At 35.0% G+C, this 20,151-nt stretch overlaps 1 protein-coding gene across 4 annotated transcripts in view; it reads right to left on the reverse strand.

Moving 5' to 3' along the window:
• Positions 1 to 20,151, reverse strand: part of ROCK2 (Rho associated coiled-coil containing protein kinase 2) — a 138,156-nt gene that overhangs the window by 27,946 nt on the left and 90,059 nt on the right. For 3 of the 4 annotated variants that reach the window (XM_081596534.1, XM_081596533.1, XM_081596535.1), the window contains 13 exons: positions 19,266 to 19,425; positions 17,701 to 17,767; positions 12,991 to 13,070; positions 12,783 to 12,831; positions 12,069 to 12,204; positions 11,884 to 11,975; positions 11,417 to 11,663; positions 10,955 to 11,061; positions 8,578 to 8,737; positions 6,891 to 7,051; positions 6,354 to 6,538; positions 1,180 to 1,249; positions 341 to 444 (listed from right to left, as the gene is read on the reverse strand). In XM_081596534.1, the coding sequence (XP_081452660.1) occupies positions 341 to 444; positions 1,180 to 1,249; positions 6,354 to 6,538; positions 6,891 to 7,051; positions 8,578 to 8,737; positions 10,955 to 11,061; positions 11,417 to 11,663; positions 11,884 to 11,975; positions 12,069 to 12,204; positions 12,783 to 12,831; positions 12,991 to 13,070; positions 17,701 to 17,767; positions 19,266 to 19,425 (1,618 nt within the window). Of the gene's footprint in view, positions 1 to 340; positions 445 to 1,179; positions 1,250 to 6,353; positions 6,539 to 6,890; positions 7,052 to 8,577; positions 8,738 to 10,954; positions 11,062 to 11,416; positions 11,664 to 11,883; positions 11,976 to 12,068; positions 12,205 to 12,782; positions 12,832 to 12,990; positions 13,071 to 17,111; positions 17,124 to 17,700; positions 17,768 to 19,265; positions 19,426 to 20,151 lie in introns of all 4 variants that reach the window. The other variant, XM_081596532.1, reaches the window with a different exon arrangement.

A 20,151-nucleotide genomic window follows, 5' to 3' on the forward strand; every position in this document is an offset into this window, starting at 1 on the left:
TAGTTCTTCTGTGTATTCTTGCCACCTCTTCTTAATATCTTCTGCTTTTTATTAACTTCATCAACAAACTTTATTTGGAATTCCCTCATGGTTCAGAAAGTAAAGAATCTGCCTGCCAATGCAGGAGACCTGGGTTTGGATCCGGAAGATCCTCTGGAGAAGGGAATGGCAAGCCACTCCAGTATTCTTGCCTGGAGAATTCCATGGCCAGAGGAGCCTGGCAGGCTACAATCAATGGGGTTGCAAAGAGTTGGGCATGACTAAGCGACTAACACACACACAGGCCCTTTATAGGAGTAGGGTACATGGCTATGAACAGAGATAAGGATCTTATCCTTACCTTTCATCCTGTAATTCCTGTTTCTTCTGCTGTAATTCTTTACAAAGTTTGGTCTTTTCTTCACATTCTTCCTTAAGTTCTCTAACCTGTGTTTTATAGAGGGTCTAAATAGCAAAACAGAATAAAAATGTATAACGAATAAAAATGTATCATCATCATTGTTACAAATATTCAAAAGCTATCCAGACAAAAAGTTCAGCTGAGCACTACATAATAGGCTCGTAAAACTGAGTAATGTTGAGCCCATGAGCAAAGTGATAGTTCAATGAGCTTTTCTACTTTCTGGTAATCAACCCAATTAACTAATAAAACTTCAGCTAATAATTTACAAGTGTGATTTTCAACCGGATATCCTAGTGAAATTTCTCATTAAATGTCGTATTGGTAGGATGAAGAGACAAAGAAAAATATTACCAATTTATTCAAGAAAATTTTGCTGGCTTAAAAATCAATGTGACAGTGATCAAGGTGACAGTTACTATTTCACATTTTAAAACTCAAAAAAGGGCAAATGTTAAAATGACAATCTTATTTCTTTCATTATACAAATATATTCTTCCTCAAAAATCAATGCTTTTAAAATGAACTTCATAGGGTGTGGGTATGTGCTTAGAACTACTTTTTTTTTTGAAATGATAATGGATTTCTGTTAAGACTATCTACAGTCTCTTGCCCTGGTATTCCTTTTCCAGGTGTGTGGTACAAAACATTCATCCAAAATTCTCTCTGGGGTTTTCTATAAGAATTGAAAGAATTAGTCACCTGGTTTTTCAGCAAAAAAAAAATTTTTAATAATTCTACAAATACAACAATTTTCAAAGTAACGTGTCTGGACTTACTGAGAAATACTGCTCTGCTTCAAGCTGATCCTGGAGCTCTTTCATTTGTCCATCTGCATCTTGACGTTCTCTGTGGGGACATTGGTTAGACACATATTAAGCCAGCAACTCTTGAAATGTGGTCTAGGAAACCTCTGGGAGTACCTAAGACCCTTCCAGAAAATCCACGAGGTAAGATCATTTTCATAATACTAAGAATCATGGCTATTTTTAAAGCTTTAATTCTTTCCATGTATATATGCTTTCATGAGCCTGTATGACATATAAGGATTTTATTATTCCAACAGCTAATGAAACATGTGCATGTATGCTCCTGTGTTTTTAAATTTTCTCAGTTTCAATTTTAACACAATAAACAACATTAGATAAAATTCACATAAACAAAAACTCTTTGGGGCCCTCAATAATTTTTTTAAGAGTATACGGGATTTTGAGACCAAATAGTGCTATATTATACTAATAACACTGAATTATATTATCAGACATGCATTGTGATCAGTCATTTATGCCAAGCAAGTAGTAGAATTAAACAGCACCTGAAAATTGATTATCTTAGAATGAGTGAAGAAATGACTGGGAGGGGCCCTGCAGGGAGGTTACAAGTACAGGTTTTTATATCTAAATGTAAATAGTAGCTGCACAGATTTCTGGTGGCTTAGTAGTAAAGAATCCACCGGTAATGCAGGAGAGGCGAGTTCGATCCCTGGGTTGGGAAGATTCCCTGGAGAAGGAAATGGCAACCCACTCCAGTTATTCTTGCCTGGAAAATCCCATGGACAGAGGAGCCTGGTGGGCTACAGTCCATGGGTCGCAAAAGAGTTGGACATGACTTAGCAAACAAACAACAACAAAATGGTAACTGCACAGATTTGAACACTTTGTAAAAATTCAGAGTTCTACATTTACCATTTGTGTACTCTTTCTATATATATCTTAATCTTCAGTAAAGAAAAAAGTTAAATAAAAAACAAACCTAGTAACACTTTTAAGATGTTGGGCTGAAATAAAAGTCTAGGCTTGTCAAAAAAAAAAAAAAATCATATATATATATACAAGTCAAAGCTAAGAAGAAAGAAAACAAGTTGGAGAACAACACAACATATGATACAATTAAAAAACAAAAAAACAACAAAAAAAATTCTACAAAAACTCAACCCTATAAATATAGTACAGATGTACAGGTACAGGCACAGAAAAAGGTATGGAAGGATATATTAAGACTATTAAGATACATTACTTCTGGAGAGATTAACCATGTCTATATTCATAAAGGAGACCTTATATTTGTTTCCTCTTTACCTTTTAATATAGTTCTAAATATTTTAAAGTGAGAAGATATTATACTACCAGTTGGATATTTTAAAAATGTATATAGGTGGACTTCCCTGGTGGTTCAGTGATTAAGACTCCACACCTCCACCGCAGGGGGAACGGGTTCTATTTCTGGTCAGGAAACTAAGATCCTACAGGCTGTGTGGCCAAATAAATTTATAAATATAAGTGTATAAAGCAAGAAAAACTCAGAGATTAAATGATTTAATCACACCTTCAATTTCAATTTAGTATTACTTAGAGAACTTTTACGGAGAAGGCAATGGCACCCCACTCCAGTGTTCTTGCCTGGAGAATCCCAGGGACGGGGGAGCCTGATGGGCTGCCGTCTATGGGGTCGCACAGAGTAGGACACGACTGAAGTGACTTAGGAGTAGGAGAAGGAGGAGAGAACTTTTATCCTTATTTTAATTTAATATAATCTGATCACTTTGTTTACTCACTGGTCCTTCAACTTCTGGATAAATAGGAAATTATCACCAGATGTCACTTCACTGTGTTAATTCTGTATTTTATTATTAATCAGTGTATTATTAAAAAAGTATGATTCTTATTTCTCTGAGCCAAAGATGTGAAAGATGCTAATAACATATGAAAGAGCAAGTTAAAAAATCTTAAATCATCACTAGCTAGGCTCACTTGCAGCAAACTCCAGTGTAATATTAATATCATGATCTTTTTGAAGAGCTACTGTTCATTATATGTAACTTTTAAAACCCAACATTTATTAGGTATTTAATAAAAGCTATTTTTCAGAAAGTAATTATATAATATGCACATGGTTACAGTTAGATAGTACAGACTAGTGTAGTGAAGTCACTTAGTTGTGTCCGACCCCATGGACTGTAGTCTACCAGGCTCCTCTGTCCATGGGATTTTCCAGGCAAGAATACTGGAGTGGGGTGCCATTTCCTTCTCCAGGAGATCTTCCCAACCCAGGGACTGAACCCGGGTCTCCCACATTGTAGGCAGACGCTTTACCGTCTGAGCCACCAGGGAAGTACAGACTAGCACAGAAAAAATTACGAAAGGTCGCAGTCTCCTTATCCATACCATCCAGGGGACACTCCTATTTCCCCAGAGGAAATCACTTTGTTTCATTTCTGTTTATTGTTCTTTTGTGGTTCCCACCACACCTCAGCTTATTCCTTGACATACATTTTAATTATTTACCAATTCCCTGCTGCCATATGTGAGAATTCAGCTCTTACCACCCCTAACCTCTCCCCAACCCCTAACACAGTTATATATAACTGGTCTAAGTGACATAATCAAACCTCCATTCATTGCCTATTGCATCAACCACAAACCACAACCTCCCTAGCTGGAGATAAGAACTGCAACAATTCCATTCTCTTTCGTTTTTGAGGATTTCATAAGAACATGTCTAAATGTGAGAAACCTGTATGCAGGTCAGGAAACAACAGTTAGAACTGGACATGGAACAACAGACTGGTTCCAAATAGGAAAAGGAGTACGTCAAGGCTGTATATTGTCACCCTGCTTATTTAACTTATATGCAGAGTACATCATGAGAAATGCTGGGCTGGAAGAAGCACAAGCTGGAATCAAGATTGCCAGGAGAAATATCAATAACCTCAGATGTGCGGATGACACCACCCTTATGGCAGAAAGTGAAGAAGAACTAAAAAGCCTCTTGATGAAAGTGAGAGCTGCTGCTGCTGCTGCTAAGTCGCTTCAGTTGTGTCCGACTCTGTGTGACCCCATAGATGGCAGCCCACCAGGCTCCCCCGTCCCTGGGATTCTCCAGGCAAGAACACTGGAGTGGGTTGCCATTTCCTTCTCCAATGCAGGAAAGTGAAAAGTGAAAGTGAAGTCGCTCAGTCGTGTCCGACTCTTAGCGAACCCATGGACTGTAGCCTACCAGGCTCCTCCATCCATGGGATTTTCCAGGCAAGAGTAGTGGAGTGGGGTGCCATTGCCTTCTCCGGAAAGTGAGAGAGGAGAGTGAAAAAGTTGGCTTAAAGCTCAATGTTCAGAAAACTAAGATTATGGCATCTGGTCCCATCACTTCATGGGAAATAGATGGGGAAACAGTGGAAACAGTGACAGACTTTATTTTGGGGGGCTCCAAAATCACTGCAGATGGTGATTGCAGCCATGAAATTAAAAGACGCTTACTCCTTGGAAAGAAGGTTATGACCAACCTAGATAGCATATTTAAAAGCAGAGACATTATTTTGCCAACAAAGGTCCGTCTAGTCAAGGCTATGGTTTTTCCAGTAGTCATGTATGGATGTGAGAGTTGGATGGTGAAGAAAGCTGAGCACCGCAGAATTGATGCTTTTGAACTGTGGTGTTGGAGAAGACTCTTGAGAGTCCCTTGGACTGCAAGGAGATCCAACCAGTCCATCTTAAAGGAGATCAGTCCTGGGTGTTTATTGGAAGGACTGATGTTGAAGCTGAAACTCCAATACTTTGGCCACCTCATGCGAAGAGTTGACTCACTGGAAAAGACCTTGATGCTGGGAAGGATTGGGGGCAGGAGGAGAAGGGGACGACAGAGGATGAGATGGCTGTATGGCATCACCGACTCGATGGACATGAGTTTGGGTAAACTCCGAGAGTTGGTGATGGACAGGAAGGCCTGGCGTGCTGTGATTCATGGGGTTGCAGAGTTGGACATGACTGAGCGACTGAACTGACTGAAATGTGAGTCTTTTTTCAAGTACCTTTGCTGGTCTTTTCAATATAAAGACTTCTTTTCCAGCTATGAGAAATTCTTTTCTATTATTTCTTTAGTAATTTCCTACCCTAAGATTCTCTGGAATTCCTTGTCTGGTGCTAGAACTCTTAGAATAAGCTAGTCTATGTCTTAGCTTTTCTCTCATATATTCTATGTCATTTCTTCTTATTCTATATTTTGTGAAATTAAAAAAAATTTTTTTTATTCAAACTCTTCTAATAAATTTACATTGGCAATAATTTTTAACCTTTAAGTGAAAGTGAAAGTGAAGTCACTCAGTCGTGTCCGACTCTCTGTGACCCCATGGACTGTAGCCTACCATGCTCCTCCATCCATGGGATTTTCCAGGCAAGAGTACCTTTAAGAGTTCCTTCCTATTCTGTCTTTCCTTTTTATGTCAGGTTCATGTTTAATGGAAGTGGTATCTCCTAGAATCTTTGATCAGTACTAATTATACTACTAATGACTAAATGGGGCAAATTTTAACAGTATATTTACTATATACTTTAACTAAAAGTATTTTAACAATGTTTTGTAAGTAAATTAAATATAGCATTAGAGAAAGTGTGTTGCTCAGTCGTGTCTGACTCTTCCTGTCTCTACAGACTGTAGCCCGCCAGGCTCCTCTGTCCATGGAATTCTCCAGGCAAGAATACTGGAATGGGTTGCCATTTCCTTCCCTAGGGGATCTTTCTGACTCAGGGATAAAGCACAAGAGTGTATTATAAAAAATGATTTAAAAATTTGTATGGTGTTTGCTTAACAGTCAAACATTCCAAGTCCCAAGTTTCCAAGAAACTAAAGGAACAAACAAAAGACACTTTTGTTTGTGAGAGAGTCCTGAGGAGGAATCTTAAGAGCATGGAGTGCAAACCCCAGACCTTTTCTTCTTCAGCACAATCTACCATTATATCATAATGTGGCAGTAGTAAAAAATTGTTGGGGAAGCAAATAAAATCTTTTTGAAGGACAACAGTGGCAGTCAACACATCACTTAAACAGAAAGAAGAGAAAAATGTGGTCAAGAAAACAAAGGAGTCAAAAAAAAAAATTCCCAGATAAGTAAAAATTAAGATAATTTACATGGAGATAGCTCTGCATATTAGTAAGTCTTTGTCTCAAACAATTAACTTACTTTCGAAGTTCAGCATTCTGTTTTTCCAAGCTCATTTTCATTTCTAGGAGATGATTATTCTCTTGCTTTAACTGCTTTTCTGACATTTTTAGTGTGTTAACTTGCTGTGTTTGCATCTTCAAGTCATTTTGTGTAAGGCAGCGCTTCTGAGTTTCCTGTTCTATTTTTAATGTCAAGTTTCTAACCTAAAAAATAGTGTTATTGGTATGTAAGTAAATTATTTTGATTTTCTCATCAATGAAGCTGGCAGTAAATATAATGACATAAAACAGATTTTTCCCCTTAAACAGTTAATTCATTTCACAGTATTTTTTAGATTTTCCATATTAATATATTTTTTAAATGAAATATAGTCTTCAAAGAAATTTTAATTATGATTCATTTAGTGTATCATACAAATCTGGTACAATTAAAAAATTACAGAATATTATTTTACAAGAAAAAAGTTTTAATTGTAAAACCATCACTGAACCTCTACAAATAAACCTAGTTTATTATTAATTAAACAGTTCATTATACAGTAAGCTGCACACTTACATCCTCATTTAGCACATCTTTCTGTTTGAGTAGTTCATTTATTTTCTGCTGTGATTGTTTGAGGTCACAGTCTAATATAGAGCATCTCTTCTCAGCCTCCAGCAACAAGTTCTCTACTTTTTGTTTTAAAGTTCTTTCCTCTGAGAGCTTTTTCTCCATTTCTGTTGCCAGGAAAATAGACATAATCATGAACCAAACAAAAGAAGCATATCAAATACATGACACAGTGCTAATAAAAACTGCAATAAATGATGCTGCCTCAAAAATTTTTTTAATTTCCAATTTAACATTTTCATTACTCCTCTTAATACAATTGAAATATCAACAATTTCATGCTTAAAAATTAAGTGTTATATTTACAGGGTGTAAAAATCTACCACACTCTGCAGTATTATATTCATTTTGATGAAAGCAAAATAATTCTGCCTTTATCACTACTGCAAAGTTATATTAGGTAAAAATTAAACGTTACGAACTTTTAGTTTTTAATGAACTAGCTTCAAAAATGTGGAAAAATGAAACGTTTTTCATATACTACTATAAACAACTAGCATTTCTAGGCACTTTTCATGTATTAATGCACCTGTTTTTCACAACAACCAAATACAGGAACTGCCCCTTTACAGGAAACTAGGCATAAAAGGGTAAGTAACTAGACAAGATTACATAGCTAGTAATTCATTGGTAAGCCATATTCTTACTCAAAGGAAGTAATGACATGCAGTAGAAAGACCAAAGGTTTTATACCATATTTGAGTACCATCTACAAAATTTAAGTTGTGCGTAATCATGCAAAATATGCAAGTCATCTGTATGAGTTGTAAAAAGAAATTTGAAAGAAAGACAGTTGTTACTATACTAAATTGGTTCATTTTCAACAGTTCTGAGAACAACCTATAAACAAATGCACTCCTTTTAAAAACCAATCACCGGAATGTGGGTCTAGAGAACAGAAAGAGGCATGAGTGAACTCACTGAGATGAGGAAAATATAGATTCTCTTATCTTGTCTTGGGTGGTGATTACATGTGTGTTACAAATGTGAAAAATGTTTGAATTTTATAGCACCTAAATTATGATCTCAGAAGAAATTCAACTCTTGTCTTTTTAGGCCACGGACAGGGAAACATGGGCCACTAACTTTCTTCTTACTGCTGCTGCTGCTAAGTCACTTCAGTCGTGTCTGACTCTGTGTCAGACCCCATAGACGGCAGCCTACCAAGGTCCCCTGTCCCTGGGATTCTCCAGGCAAGAACACTGGAGTGGGTTGCCATTTCTTCTCCAGGAGATCTTTCCGACCCAGCGATTGAACCTGCGTCTTCTGCATTGTAGGCAGACACTTTACCGTCTGAGACACCAGGGAAGTCCGGTGAAATGTCAAACTAATAAAAAGAGCATATCCCCCAAATCTGAATAGATATATCTAGAACTTCACACTCTATATGCCTGCCACTATTGATACCACTGAAATATTCATTTCTTTCTGATCTAAAAATGTGGTTGAGCAATTTTGTGTTTGAGCCTTACTATCCTAGAAATGGTCATGGCCTTAAAGGAAAACATATATATAAATATATATATATGTAAAGCTTTCCTAATAGTTTTTAAAAATATTTTCCAAAATCAAAATTGAATACAGAATCAATTCTGTAAAATACTGCTGAAAATTCTCTTATGAAAATGCATACCTTTCATGGCTTCTGATTTAGCTTCTTCAATGGATTCATAAATCTTGTTTTTATCTGCGAGCCGTGCTTTTGTAGCCTTATGTTCAGTCTCTTCTTGTTCTAAACTTTGCTGTATAACTTTTAGTTGGTATGTCATATCTATTTCCATGTTGTTCTTTTCCTATTAAAGATTTAAACGGCAGCCATCAACAAAACAGACTGGCTCACAGTTTCAAAAATTTCTTTACAGGCTTACTAACAACGTTTAACCCGTTCCCTCCCATCTTCAGACCTCCTGTAAAAGTACCCTGTGTGCTGTTCCACCTATTTGCTTCCCAATGTACTTATCTCCCATATCTCCACTACTGTTTCGAGATCTTCACTGCAATTACTTGAGCTCAATAAAGTGATGAATGATACCTCAATTATCAAATTCAACAAACCCTTTCAGTCATTTTTCATTTGAACTCACTGTTGCCCTTGAAACTATTTCCTTGATATACTTGAACTTCACTTGGCTCTCCCCATCCTTCTCTCATCTTTTCTGCTGTGTGTGAAGTTTTGTCCCAGCCACCTCTTAAATACTGGGTGTTCTCTGTAGGTAGCATTCTTTAGCCATAATGCTTCTCCTCTTTCCGTATTATTTCTCAAACTTTTAAAACATACCTAACATTTTCCTTTGCTAGATCTTTAGGGGGTAAAAAAAAAAAAAACCTCAGGATCCTCTACTACCCACCTTTATTTTCCACATGGAAAACATGTTTTAAGTTGTGAACCATTAATAGAAGTTAATTTTCCATATATCCTCAAAAGATCTTCTAATTCTTTGTTTCCTATAGTTTATATCATAAATACAGACTTTTTTTTCAATAATGAAAATAATTTTTTTCAAACTACACCATCTATCAACAGAGTAGTTCACTCTGCTTTGAAAAACCACAGGTCTAAGCAATCTCCTTCCAGATGGGTTCTTTCATTCGCACAGTTTGAGCTACTTCAATATCAATGACGATCAAATATTTCTAGCTGCTATTACCATAGCTTACTTCTCTGTAGACATCCTAATTTGGTTGTGTCACCAGCACCTCAAGACTAAAATGGATTTATCATTGTCTCCTCTATTTCTCCTTTATTCTTTATTAATTAAAGGCACCACTATAGATTTTTGTCACAAACTAGGAACTCAAAACTCATTCTTAAGTACTATTCACATGCTACATTTAATCAATCAATCACTAAGTGTTCCCAAATACTCCTCCTTCAAATATTTCTCAGATTCATTCCTATTTTCCATTCTTTGAACTACTGTACTAGTTGTCTCCGTTATCTGAGTTACTTTATCTGAAAAAGCCTCTGATTAATCTACCTACCTCATCTTGTCCGCCTCAAACCTAGTTTTCACATAGTACATAATAATGTATCTTAAATGAATCACTAATAAAATCACCCAACTTAAAAGCCCTTCAGCAGTTGATCCATTTCTTAGAGCAACTGAGTTTCTTAAAAGAGTATTCAACATCTTGCATGGCCAATTTTAGCATGATGTCTATTTGTGTAAAATTTCATTAGATCATAGCCATGCCCATTCCCTTTACTGAAGTAGAGACCATATGGCCTGCAAAATTTAAAATATTCACTCTTTCCCTTAAAAGATTAAAATTTCTTGACCTTCACTCTTTACTCTAGAAATACTGAACAGTTTATACTTAAATAAACTATGACTTTTATTTTCTGTCCTCTGTGCCTTTGCTCATGATGTCCTCCCCAGCTCATAATGCAACTTTACTTTGTCAGCTAATGCTGCCCTGTCAGATTAGGGATTCATTCTGTGTACCCAAGATACCCTACCCATACCTCTATCATTCTACTTACCACATTGCATTAGAATTATCTGTGTACTTTACTTTACTTTAGAAATTACCTACTAGATGTGAGGTTGTTAAGGGCAAGAACTGCATCCTGATATTTCTACCACATATGATACACTAAATACTTAAATGAATGAAAACAAAATATTATCTACACAGAGCCTAGAATGATCCCTGCTTATAGCACTTTTTGCTAAACTTCTACATGAAAAGTCATGATAATTACATCATTTTGAAGATAAATGTACACCAAAATCTGAGTTTTCCTGGGATGTCTAGGGAGAAGAAGCATCCTCATAACACATCCTAGGAAAGTCCTCCCTTCATAAAAAACTAACATGCTAAGGACTGCTTGTATGGTGTTATGGTAAGCCTTTAAGTATATATCCTCAATCTACATAACAATATAAAAAAGTACATGAGTGCTGGAAATAGCTCAGTTACTAATTTTCCTTATTTTAGAATAAGTTTTTCAACTCAAAACTCTACAGCCATTTTCTTACACAAATATAAAACTTAACATGTTTTACCTTTTCCAAATCAGTAAATCTCTCCTGTAGTTGTCTCTTCTCCATCTCTACTTTTGCTAATAAGATTTTACCACTCTTTACATCTTCTTCTAGGCCAGATATTCTACCTAAAATTGCAACATTTTAAAAAACAATAAATTTATATACAATACAAATTAAATTTAGAGTAAAAAATTCAGAATTCACCTCATACCTTAAAGCTGTTATTTATGAGCAGAAATTTTATAATTGTTGGTATAGTGCTTCAGAGTTAATTCAACTGGAATCCAATCTACTGCTTTCAGAAGTGGCTTGTTATTTAAAATACTTAATACTACTTGAAAGTAAATCCTTCATTCATAAAATTTTTTAACAATGTGTTTCTAACACCCTAACTTTATAGAACAGAGTAGTATATCCACAAACCTACTACTCCAGCATATTAAGATGAACTTAAGCGCAATCTCCACTTTACTTTAATACCTTGTAAATCATTAATAATCTCTGATCCATGGGTTCGGTCCCTCCTTTCAGATTCTAGAACTGACTGAAGATTGATAAATTCCTTTTCAAGTTTTAACTTGGCAGTCTCCAGCAGGCAATTTTTGTCTTGTAGATCTCTATTGTTAGATTCCAGTTGCTGAATCTGTTTTGAACTTTCTGCCTGTGTTTTCCTTAACCGGGCTGCAGTATCAGATTCTGTTCGCAGCAAAGCATTGGTTTCATCCAGCTGTTATTCCATTCAAAACCAAACAAAAAACAAACATATAAACACAGGTATATATGATGAAAATACTTTATTACCCCACTGCAAACTATTTAAAATAAGCAAAACCCTAAAGATATCTTTCTAATGATTTCCCTTTTATAACATTACCAATTAAAACAAATGCTAACAGTCATAAATAAAATTCAAAATCCTTATTATAAATAAATTGGGATCAACCTACTTGTCTCTGGAGTTGATTCACTTTCTCAGTGGATATCTGAGAGTTCTGATTTCTTTTTTTCAAATCTTCAAGTTGATCTTTTAAACTGTTAACTATGATAAAAAGCATTTAAGTAGCAAGCTTCAACACAACACACACATACAAGCTTTTTTCTTAGTAAGTATTTAGTATTCTACACTACAAACCATCATTCTCCAAATTTCGCTTCTTGTCTGCTTCATGATCAGCTTTCCGCTGATATTCTGCATTTTTGTGCTGAAGAAGTGCTTTTTCTCTTTCTAATTGTCTTAATGTTGATTCCACATTTTTCCTCAAGGTAATCTGAAATAATGCTTGAAGTTATTATCAAAGGAAAGTATGTATAAAAATCAAGTGAAAATAAAAAATATTTCAGTTACATCAGATAGAAGAGACCTTTAAAAAAGCTAAAACTTTAACAAAAGCCATTTTGTTAAAATTACAAATGGTTTCCATATTTTTAAAATAGCATATTATTCTTAAATAATCAAGAACATAAGTATTTTGTTTACTATTGTAAGCCACTTTCTGTAACATTTCATCACCCTTGAACCACCTTTACTTAATATAAACTACAGGTCTGAATAATAAAAAAAAGTTGTCAATTTCTATTTTTAAGCCATGTCATTAATATGACTGAAATTATTTTTCCTTGAAATATCTACATATACTAAATTAATTCATTTGTAAAAACACAACAAAATGAAGCCTATTATCACGGTTTACCCTATAATCTCAGTCCTGTCCACCAATGCTACAATATATATTTTACTACATAACAAGATTTGTATTAACATGGTATTAAGTGAACTCTATAGGTAAGTCAGGCATCAAAACTTTTTACGAACAAAAATGTAAATAAAAGCATAGAGCAACTTTACCTCTTCCTCTAACTCCTTTGCCACCTTCTCTAGGCGAGTATTAACAGATCTGAAGAATTTCAAAGGCAACAGTAAATAAAATAATTCTTACAATAAAGACATTTGCCATAAATTGTAAAATAATCATATAATTACTCTGTAGCTCTTTTTAGTAAAATGTTTAAATTTACATTTTAAAATATAACATTTAATTATCCACAGAACATACTTGCACTTCTGTTCTAGTTCCTCTTTGGCTTGTATTTCAGTGCTAAGGTGTTCTTCTAATGTGTACAGTTTTTTCTGAATCTGTCAGAAAATAAAAAACTATAATTATAAAGTGTGATCACATTTAAAAAGTGAGAGGCTTAAAGAAAACAATGATAATCTCCTTTCTTTCGACTTAATATAGGTACAGTATTTGTACCTTCTTAATGTGATTTTTATTGACAGAAAAAAACCCTCCATCTCTTGCTTTATATCACAGCACATGTGTATATACGCACACACTACGTAAACATAAGAATGAGAAGCTCCAATCTTGGCAGAATTCTTCTATGATAGCAAGTTTCTCATTCATTATAAATAAATTTTAAAAAATTGATATCCTCCACTGTTCTTTTGTAGATTATTTATATGAAAATATTGTCACCATTTGTGCTAATAAGATAAAGATAAAAGGTCTACATCTGAAACAAATATTTGGAATATTTGACTGAACATGCTAAAAAATATATTACTTTTCTTAGAAATAAGAATAAAATTTCCTTCAATTTTCCCAAAGAAAGCATGCAGATAGCTAACAGATCTAAGAAAATATGTTCAACATCATTAATTATTAGGGATATGAATGAAAACCACAATGAAGTATCACCTTACAAAAAGACAAAAATATCAAATATTGGAGAGCATGTAGAGAAAAGGGAACTCATGCACTGTTGATGGGAATGTAAACTGGTGTAGCCAGTATTGAAAACAATACAAAGATTCTTCAAAAGATAAGGACAGAATTACCATATAATCCAGCTATTCCAATTATGGGTATTTATCTGAAGAATACGAAAACACTAATTCAAAACATATATGCACCCAAGATGCAGAAACAACCTAAGTATCCACTGGAGGATAAATGGATGAAGAAGATGTGATATATATACAGACTGGGAACCACTCAGCCATAAAAAAGAAAAAAAAAGGGAAAAAAGTGAAATCTAGCTGTTTGCAACATGGATGAACCTTGAGGGCATTAGAATGAAAGTCAGAAAATGAAAGACAAAAATCATATGGTATCACTCATAGGGAAACAAACCAAAAAAAGGGAAAAAATAAACAAAACAAAAACAAACTCAAAAGACAGGACAGACTCGTCATTACCAGAGGAAAAGGGAGCTGGGGTAGATGAAATGAGTGAATGGGGCCAAGTGTATGATGATGGTTGATTATTACACTCTAAATGATCACTCTGCAATGAACACAGAAGTAAAATCATACTGTTGTATGCCTGAAACTATATAATGTTACATATCAATTTCAAAATGTTACATATCAGTATCAAAAGTGAAAGGCAAAGGAGAAAAGGAAAGATACATCCATCTGAATGCAGACTTCCAAAGAATAGCAAGGAGAGACAAGAAAGCCTTCCTAAGTGATCAATGCAAAGAAACAGAGGAAAACAACAGAATGGGAAAGACTAGAGATCTCTTCAAGAAAATTAGAGATACCAAGGGAACATTTCATGCAAAGATGGGCACAATAAAGGACAGAAATGGTATGGACCTAACAGAAGCAGAAGATATTAAGAAGAGGTGGCAAAAATACTCAGAAGAACTATACAAAAAAGATCTTCATGACCCAGATAACCACGATGGTATGATCACTCACCTAGAGCAGACAGACATCCTAGAATGCGAAGTCAAGTGGGCCTTCGGAAGCATCACTACAAACAAAGCTAGTGGAGGTGATGGAATTTCAGTTAGGCTATTTCAAATCCTAAAAGATGATGCTGTGAAAGCGCTGCACTCAATACGCCAAAAAATTTGGGAAATTCAGCAGTGACCACAGGACTAGAAAAGGTCACTTTTCATTCCAATCCCAAAGAAAAGCAATGCCAAAGAAGGTTCAAACTACTGCACACTGCACTCATTTCACACACTAGCAAAGTAATGCTCAAAATTCTCCAAGCCAGGCTTCAGCAATATGTGAACTGTGAACTTCCAGATGTTCAAGCTGGTTTTAGAAAAGGCAGAGGAACCAGAGATCAAATTGCCAACATCCGTTGGATCATCGAAAAAGCGAGAGAGTTTCAGGAAAATATCTACTTCTGCTTTATTGACTTCGCCAAAGCCTTTGACTGTGTGGATCACACAGTCAGTTTGTTTGTGGAAAAGTCTTAAAGAGATGGGAATACCAGACCACCTGACCTGCCTCCTGAGAAATCTGTATGCAGGTCAAGAAGCAACAGCTAGAACTGGACTTAGAACAACAGACTGATTCCAAATAGGGAAAGGAGTATGTCAAGGCTGTATATTGTCACCCTACTTATTTAACTTATATACAGAGTACATCATGTGAAATGCCAGGCTGGATGAAGCACAAGCTGGAATCAAGATTTCCAGGAGAAATATCATTAACCTCAGATATGCAGATGATATCACCCTAATGGCAGAAAGTGAAAAGGAACTAAAGAGCCTCTTGATGAAAGTGAAAGAGAAGAGCGAAAAAGTTGGCTTTAAACTCAACATTCAAAAAACTAAGATCATAGTATCCGGTCCCATCACTTCATGGCAAATAGATGGGGAAACAATGGAAACAGTGACAGACTTAATTTTCTTGGGCTCCAAAATCCCTGCAGATGGTGACTGCAGCCATGAAATTAAAAGACACTTGCTCCTTGGAAGAAAAGCTATGACAAACCTAGACAGCAGAGTAAAAAGCAGAGACAATTACTTTGCCAACAAATGTCCATCTAGTCAAAGCTATGGGTTTTCCAGTAGTCATGTATGGATGTGAGAGTTGGACTGTGAAGAAAGGTGAACACCGAAGAATTGATGCTTTTAAACTGTGGTGTTAGAGAAGACTCTTGAGAGTCCCTTGGACTGCAAGGAGATCCAACCAGTCCATCCTAAAGGAAATCAGTCCTGACTATTCACTGGAAGGACTGATGCTGAAGTTGAAACTCCAATACTTTGGCCACCTGATGTGAAGAACTGACTCATTGGAGAAGACCCTGATGCTGGTAAAGATTGAAGTCAGGAGGAGAAGAGGATGACAGAGGATGAGACGGTTGGATGGCATCACCGACTCAATGGACGTTGAGTTTGAGCAAGCTCTGGGAGTTGGTGATGAACAGGGAAGCCTGGTGTGCTGCAGTTTATGGGGTTGCAAAGAGTCAGACACGACTGTGCGACTGAACTGAATTGATCAATTTTACCTCAAAAAAAGGTGCGCACGCGCACACACACACACACACACACACACACAAAACCTCTTTATAATTTCCTATACTGTGCCAGGTGCAATACTGTGAAAAGTTTATCATCAATAACTCTTTTGGATTAATGATGGCTAATTAATTACAAGTCATCTTGCCATTCTTTAAATCTTCTTATAGGCCAAATTTATCAGTCTTTAAAAGAAGTAAAATTATAGAAAGTACTAAAGAATCTATTTTGGGAGCATTACTGCCTTTCTAAAGGATTTAACTTTTTGACTTCCTTTTGTATTTTACGTACAATGGCACATACTTTACATTTACTGTGTCATTAATCCTAACAAAAGCCATAAGAAGATGGGTAGTAGTACATTTATTCAATAAAGAAATTGAACTCCAAAAAAGGTGAACAACTGGGACAAGATAGCACAGCTAATAAGTGGCAGTGCCCCAAAAGACCTATTAGATTTCATGGACAATGTTTTTTCCACTATTTTTTCTAGTGATGAGGTTCTCCATGATTTCTTAAATATTTCATGTATCTTAAGAAAAACTATATTTCTCTAGTAAGGAAATATAGGCCAATGAACTCCTCAAGTTCAACAGCTTTTGGCTGCTACTACATTGGTGTAACTTGATTACATGCTGATTAGTTATCACATGCTAATCAAAAGTTCTTGCTGCTAGTTACATATCCTTAATAAACAAAACCAAGAAAAGTACATAATATACATTTTAAACAACAGATCCATAGGAGCAATAATGAAAAGAATACTTGGCAGAAAAAAAGGTTGGGAACTTCTCTCTTGGGTAGGTGTAGTACTCCAAATGCTAGGTGGAATATGGTTATATCATATGGTTATATCATCGCTAGAGTGATGAGATTTTCCTGTTTTTCAACATATTTGACATCAACATACCTCTTGACTCTCCTATTTAAAACAAAACAACAAAAAAAATTTTAAATGCTTGCTATGCTTTGTAAAATTCCTAAAACACAAATCATATCAAAATTACTCAATTTTTTTAGTTTTTATAAGTTTTGAAGGGAAAAATATTCAGCATCCTCATTTATGTGTCTATATGATTTAGATTTGTGTGGAGGTCACAAAATACTGTAACATTTTGATAAAATTATCCTTTATATCAATTCTTTGCGAAAAACTCTAAACTCTCCACTATTTCTGTATTCTTATAGCTCACTATCTATATTCATATATGGTGCTAAGATTACAAAATTTTCTAACTGGTAGGAAATACAGCTGTTTATAAACATATTCTACACTTTTGTAATGAAATTAAGCCTAAAGTCATGTAACTCATCTTTTTACTAGCCACTGGATCTCATTACCATAATACTTGTCAAATAAATGAATCACTTTAGTGTTATACTGAACTGGACGGCAACAAGGAATGCCATCTAAAAGTAACATCAAGTGAACTTTTAAAATACATGGATATTACTAAAGTATTTGAACATGTGATTAAAATAGAGCAGTAAAAATTTACACATACTTCATTCTTCCTTGATTGTATTGAGTCATTTTCTTTACAAGATGGAGAGTCACTTAGTAACCTAGAAGGAAAGGCAGGAAATTCTTTTGCATGCCATTTTAACTCATTTTCTGATATCAAGTTATCCTCAGAATTAAATTCTCTTTCTTTTCACTTTCAATCATATTTTAAGTGAAGTACTATTTCCCCCTCTTGACATTTATACTGTTTTCAATAATTTAAAATGCTATTTCTTGCTTCCCACTCTTAAGCCGACGTTCTAGTGTTTAACACTGTTGAGACTGGAATCACTAAACACAACCATATTTTTCCCCCTCTTCACCTCATTTTGAGTTCCTATTTTATTCTTCTTTTCTAGAAATCTTCTGAAAGGACACATTTCTCCTCTTTTTCAAAGACAACATCTTTTGATCTCCTGGTCTTAATACATAAATCATCACTTCTATTTAACTGTCAGTTTCTCTCTTAACTGGTCGTTCCTTGCTGTATATGAACACACCTGGATTTCTCCTGCACTGATGTCTTCACTTTTGTCAGCATTACAGCAGTTTTCAGAATCTTATCTTTAACAGGATGAACAACTCATCTTGGTTTGCGCTGATTTTCCTAATTTTAGCATGAAAGTCCCACAGCACATCCTAGGAAACCCCTCAGTCCTGGGCAAACCATAACAGTTGTTCTCCCCAACCATTACAAACATGGAAGTATCAAAAATTTCTCAAATGTCTTTAACACTTCATTTAACTACTTAACAGTTTTCAGCAGCTCTTCGTGTCAAAGTCAAAAGTCCCTTAGCACAATACACAGCAATTGTCTGTTCCATTATGCTTCCCTCACACTCTAACTCCAGTCTATTTTCTAATCTTATACCCAGTACTCACTCCACTTGAGCAATATTTATTGAATGATCTTACGCCAGGCTCTGCATTAGATGAAGGTATTACAGGCAAGAAAATCACAGTCCCATTAAGTTCTCCAAATGGTTATAATACAGTGATATATACCATGTTAGAAACCTACTGGACTATATTGCTCTGCTCCCAGTGTATGCTTAAATTCCAAAGTTTTGCTTCCACTATTCACCTCCCCACCACACTCACCTAACATCCCTACATCTCAGCTACTCAAAACCCTTTCTTATCTTTAGACTTGGTTAAAATGCTATCTCTTCCTTGAGGTCTTACCTGACTTCCCCCTACACTAGCCCCAAAGAGATGTGACTTTTATTTTTCTTCTGAAATTAGAAGAATTATGATTCTCAGATCTTCTTGGTACCTTTCTTAAGGCTAATATCACATTCTACCCTTCATTATGACTATATAATTCTCCTATGTCCCTTAATAGTTGACAGACTCCCTCAAAAGCAGGTGTTCGGTCTTCAAACACACAACACTGCCTTACATTCATTTGTAAATGAATATTATATAATATTCTTTGAAAAAAATCTCAGTTTGAAACAAATTAACACTTTATCTTCTATAATTCAGAGTTCTGAAATAAGACAACTCTTTACAGCTAGATGTTGAAAACAATAAAAATACAACAAACAAATCACATACAAATTTTCTCTATAGTAGGTAAATCCTATAAAAGGTAGCTGATTTCCCACAAAAGCCTTAGGAATTGGGAAGGTTTCTACATCTCCTTTATCATCTTCAATGTCATCAAAATTGCTGCTGTCTATGTCACTGCTGAGTTCAGGTACCACAGGAGCTGCGGCTATTAAAAGAAAAGAAAAACATTGCTTAATAATAATACGTATGATTTAAAAAGACAGAAACCACCCTTGATCTGTTTTATATTCGTTATTATAGATTATTAATGTTATATTGATATTAACACACTATATAAATATTAACACATTATATATTGATATTTGATTAGCAAACAATACTATATTGTCACGATTTACTATAGAAAATTTCAAGGACAGATTTACTATTTTACCATTTCAAAGAACTGAAATTCTGTGTTTTATCATTATATTAGATTGGTTTTAAACATAGATGAATTAACCTATCCAAGGCAGTACGATATTATTCTAGGTATTAAACTTTCAAGCAGCAATAACTTACACATACATGCTTTAGTTTTAAGAAGTTTTCTACTACATCTTTAAGCAGAAATACTTCTTACTCTTAAAATGAATTAATGTAAATATACATGAAGTTTAAAAGAACTACTATGTTTACCCGTATTTCCCAGAGTACTCTCCATAAGTAACTACTGATTTATTAATTCAAACATATGAATTAAAAAATTATATTTCCCCAATTCTGAAAATTATTGAGATCTATAAAACTTAGCTTGACAAATTAAGAAACCAATAATGTTTATCATAAAAGCACTGGGAAATAAAGACATACTAGTTTGCTAAGATACTGCAATAAGATTCTTAAGATACTACAATAAGATTTAGTTACACAGCTTCAGAATGAATTGAAA

This window comes from Giraffa tippelskirchi, chromosome 4, assembly GCF_054371585.1.
Source record: "Giraffa tippelskirchi isolate mGirTip1 chromosome 4, T2T-mGirTip1v1.2.pri, whole genome shotgun sequence".
NCBI classification, from domain to species: Eukaryota; Metazoa; Chordata; class Mammalia; order Artiodactyla; family Giraffidae; genus Giraffa; species Giraffa tippelskirchi.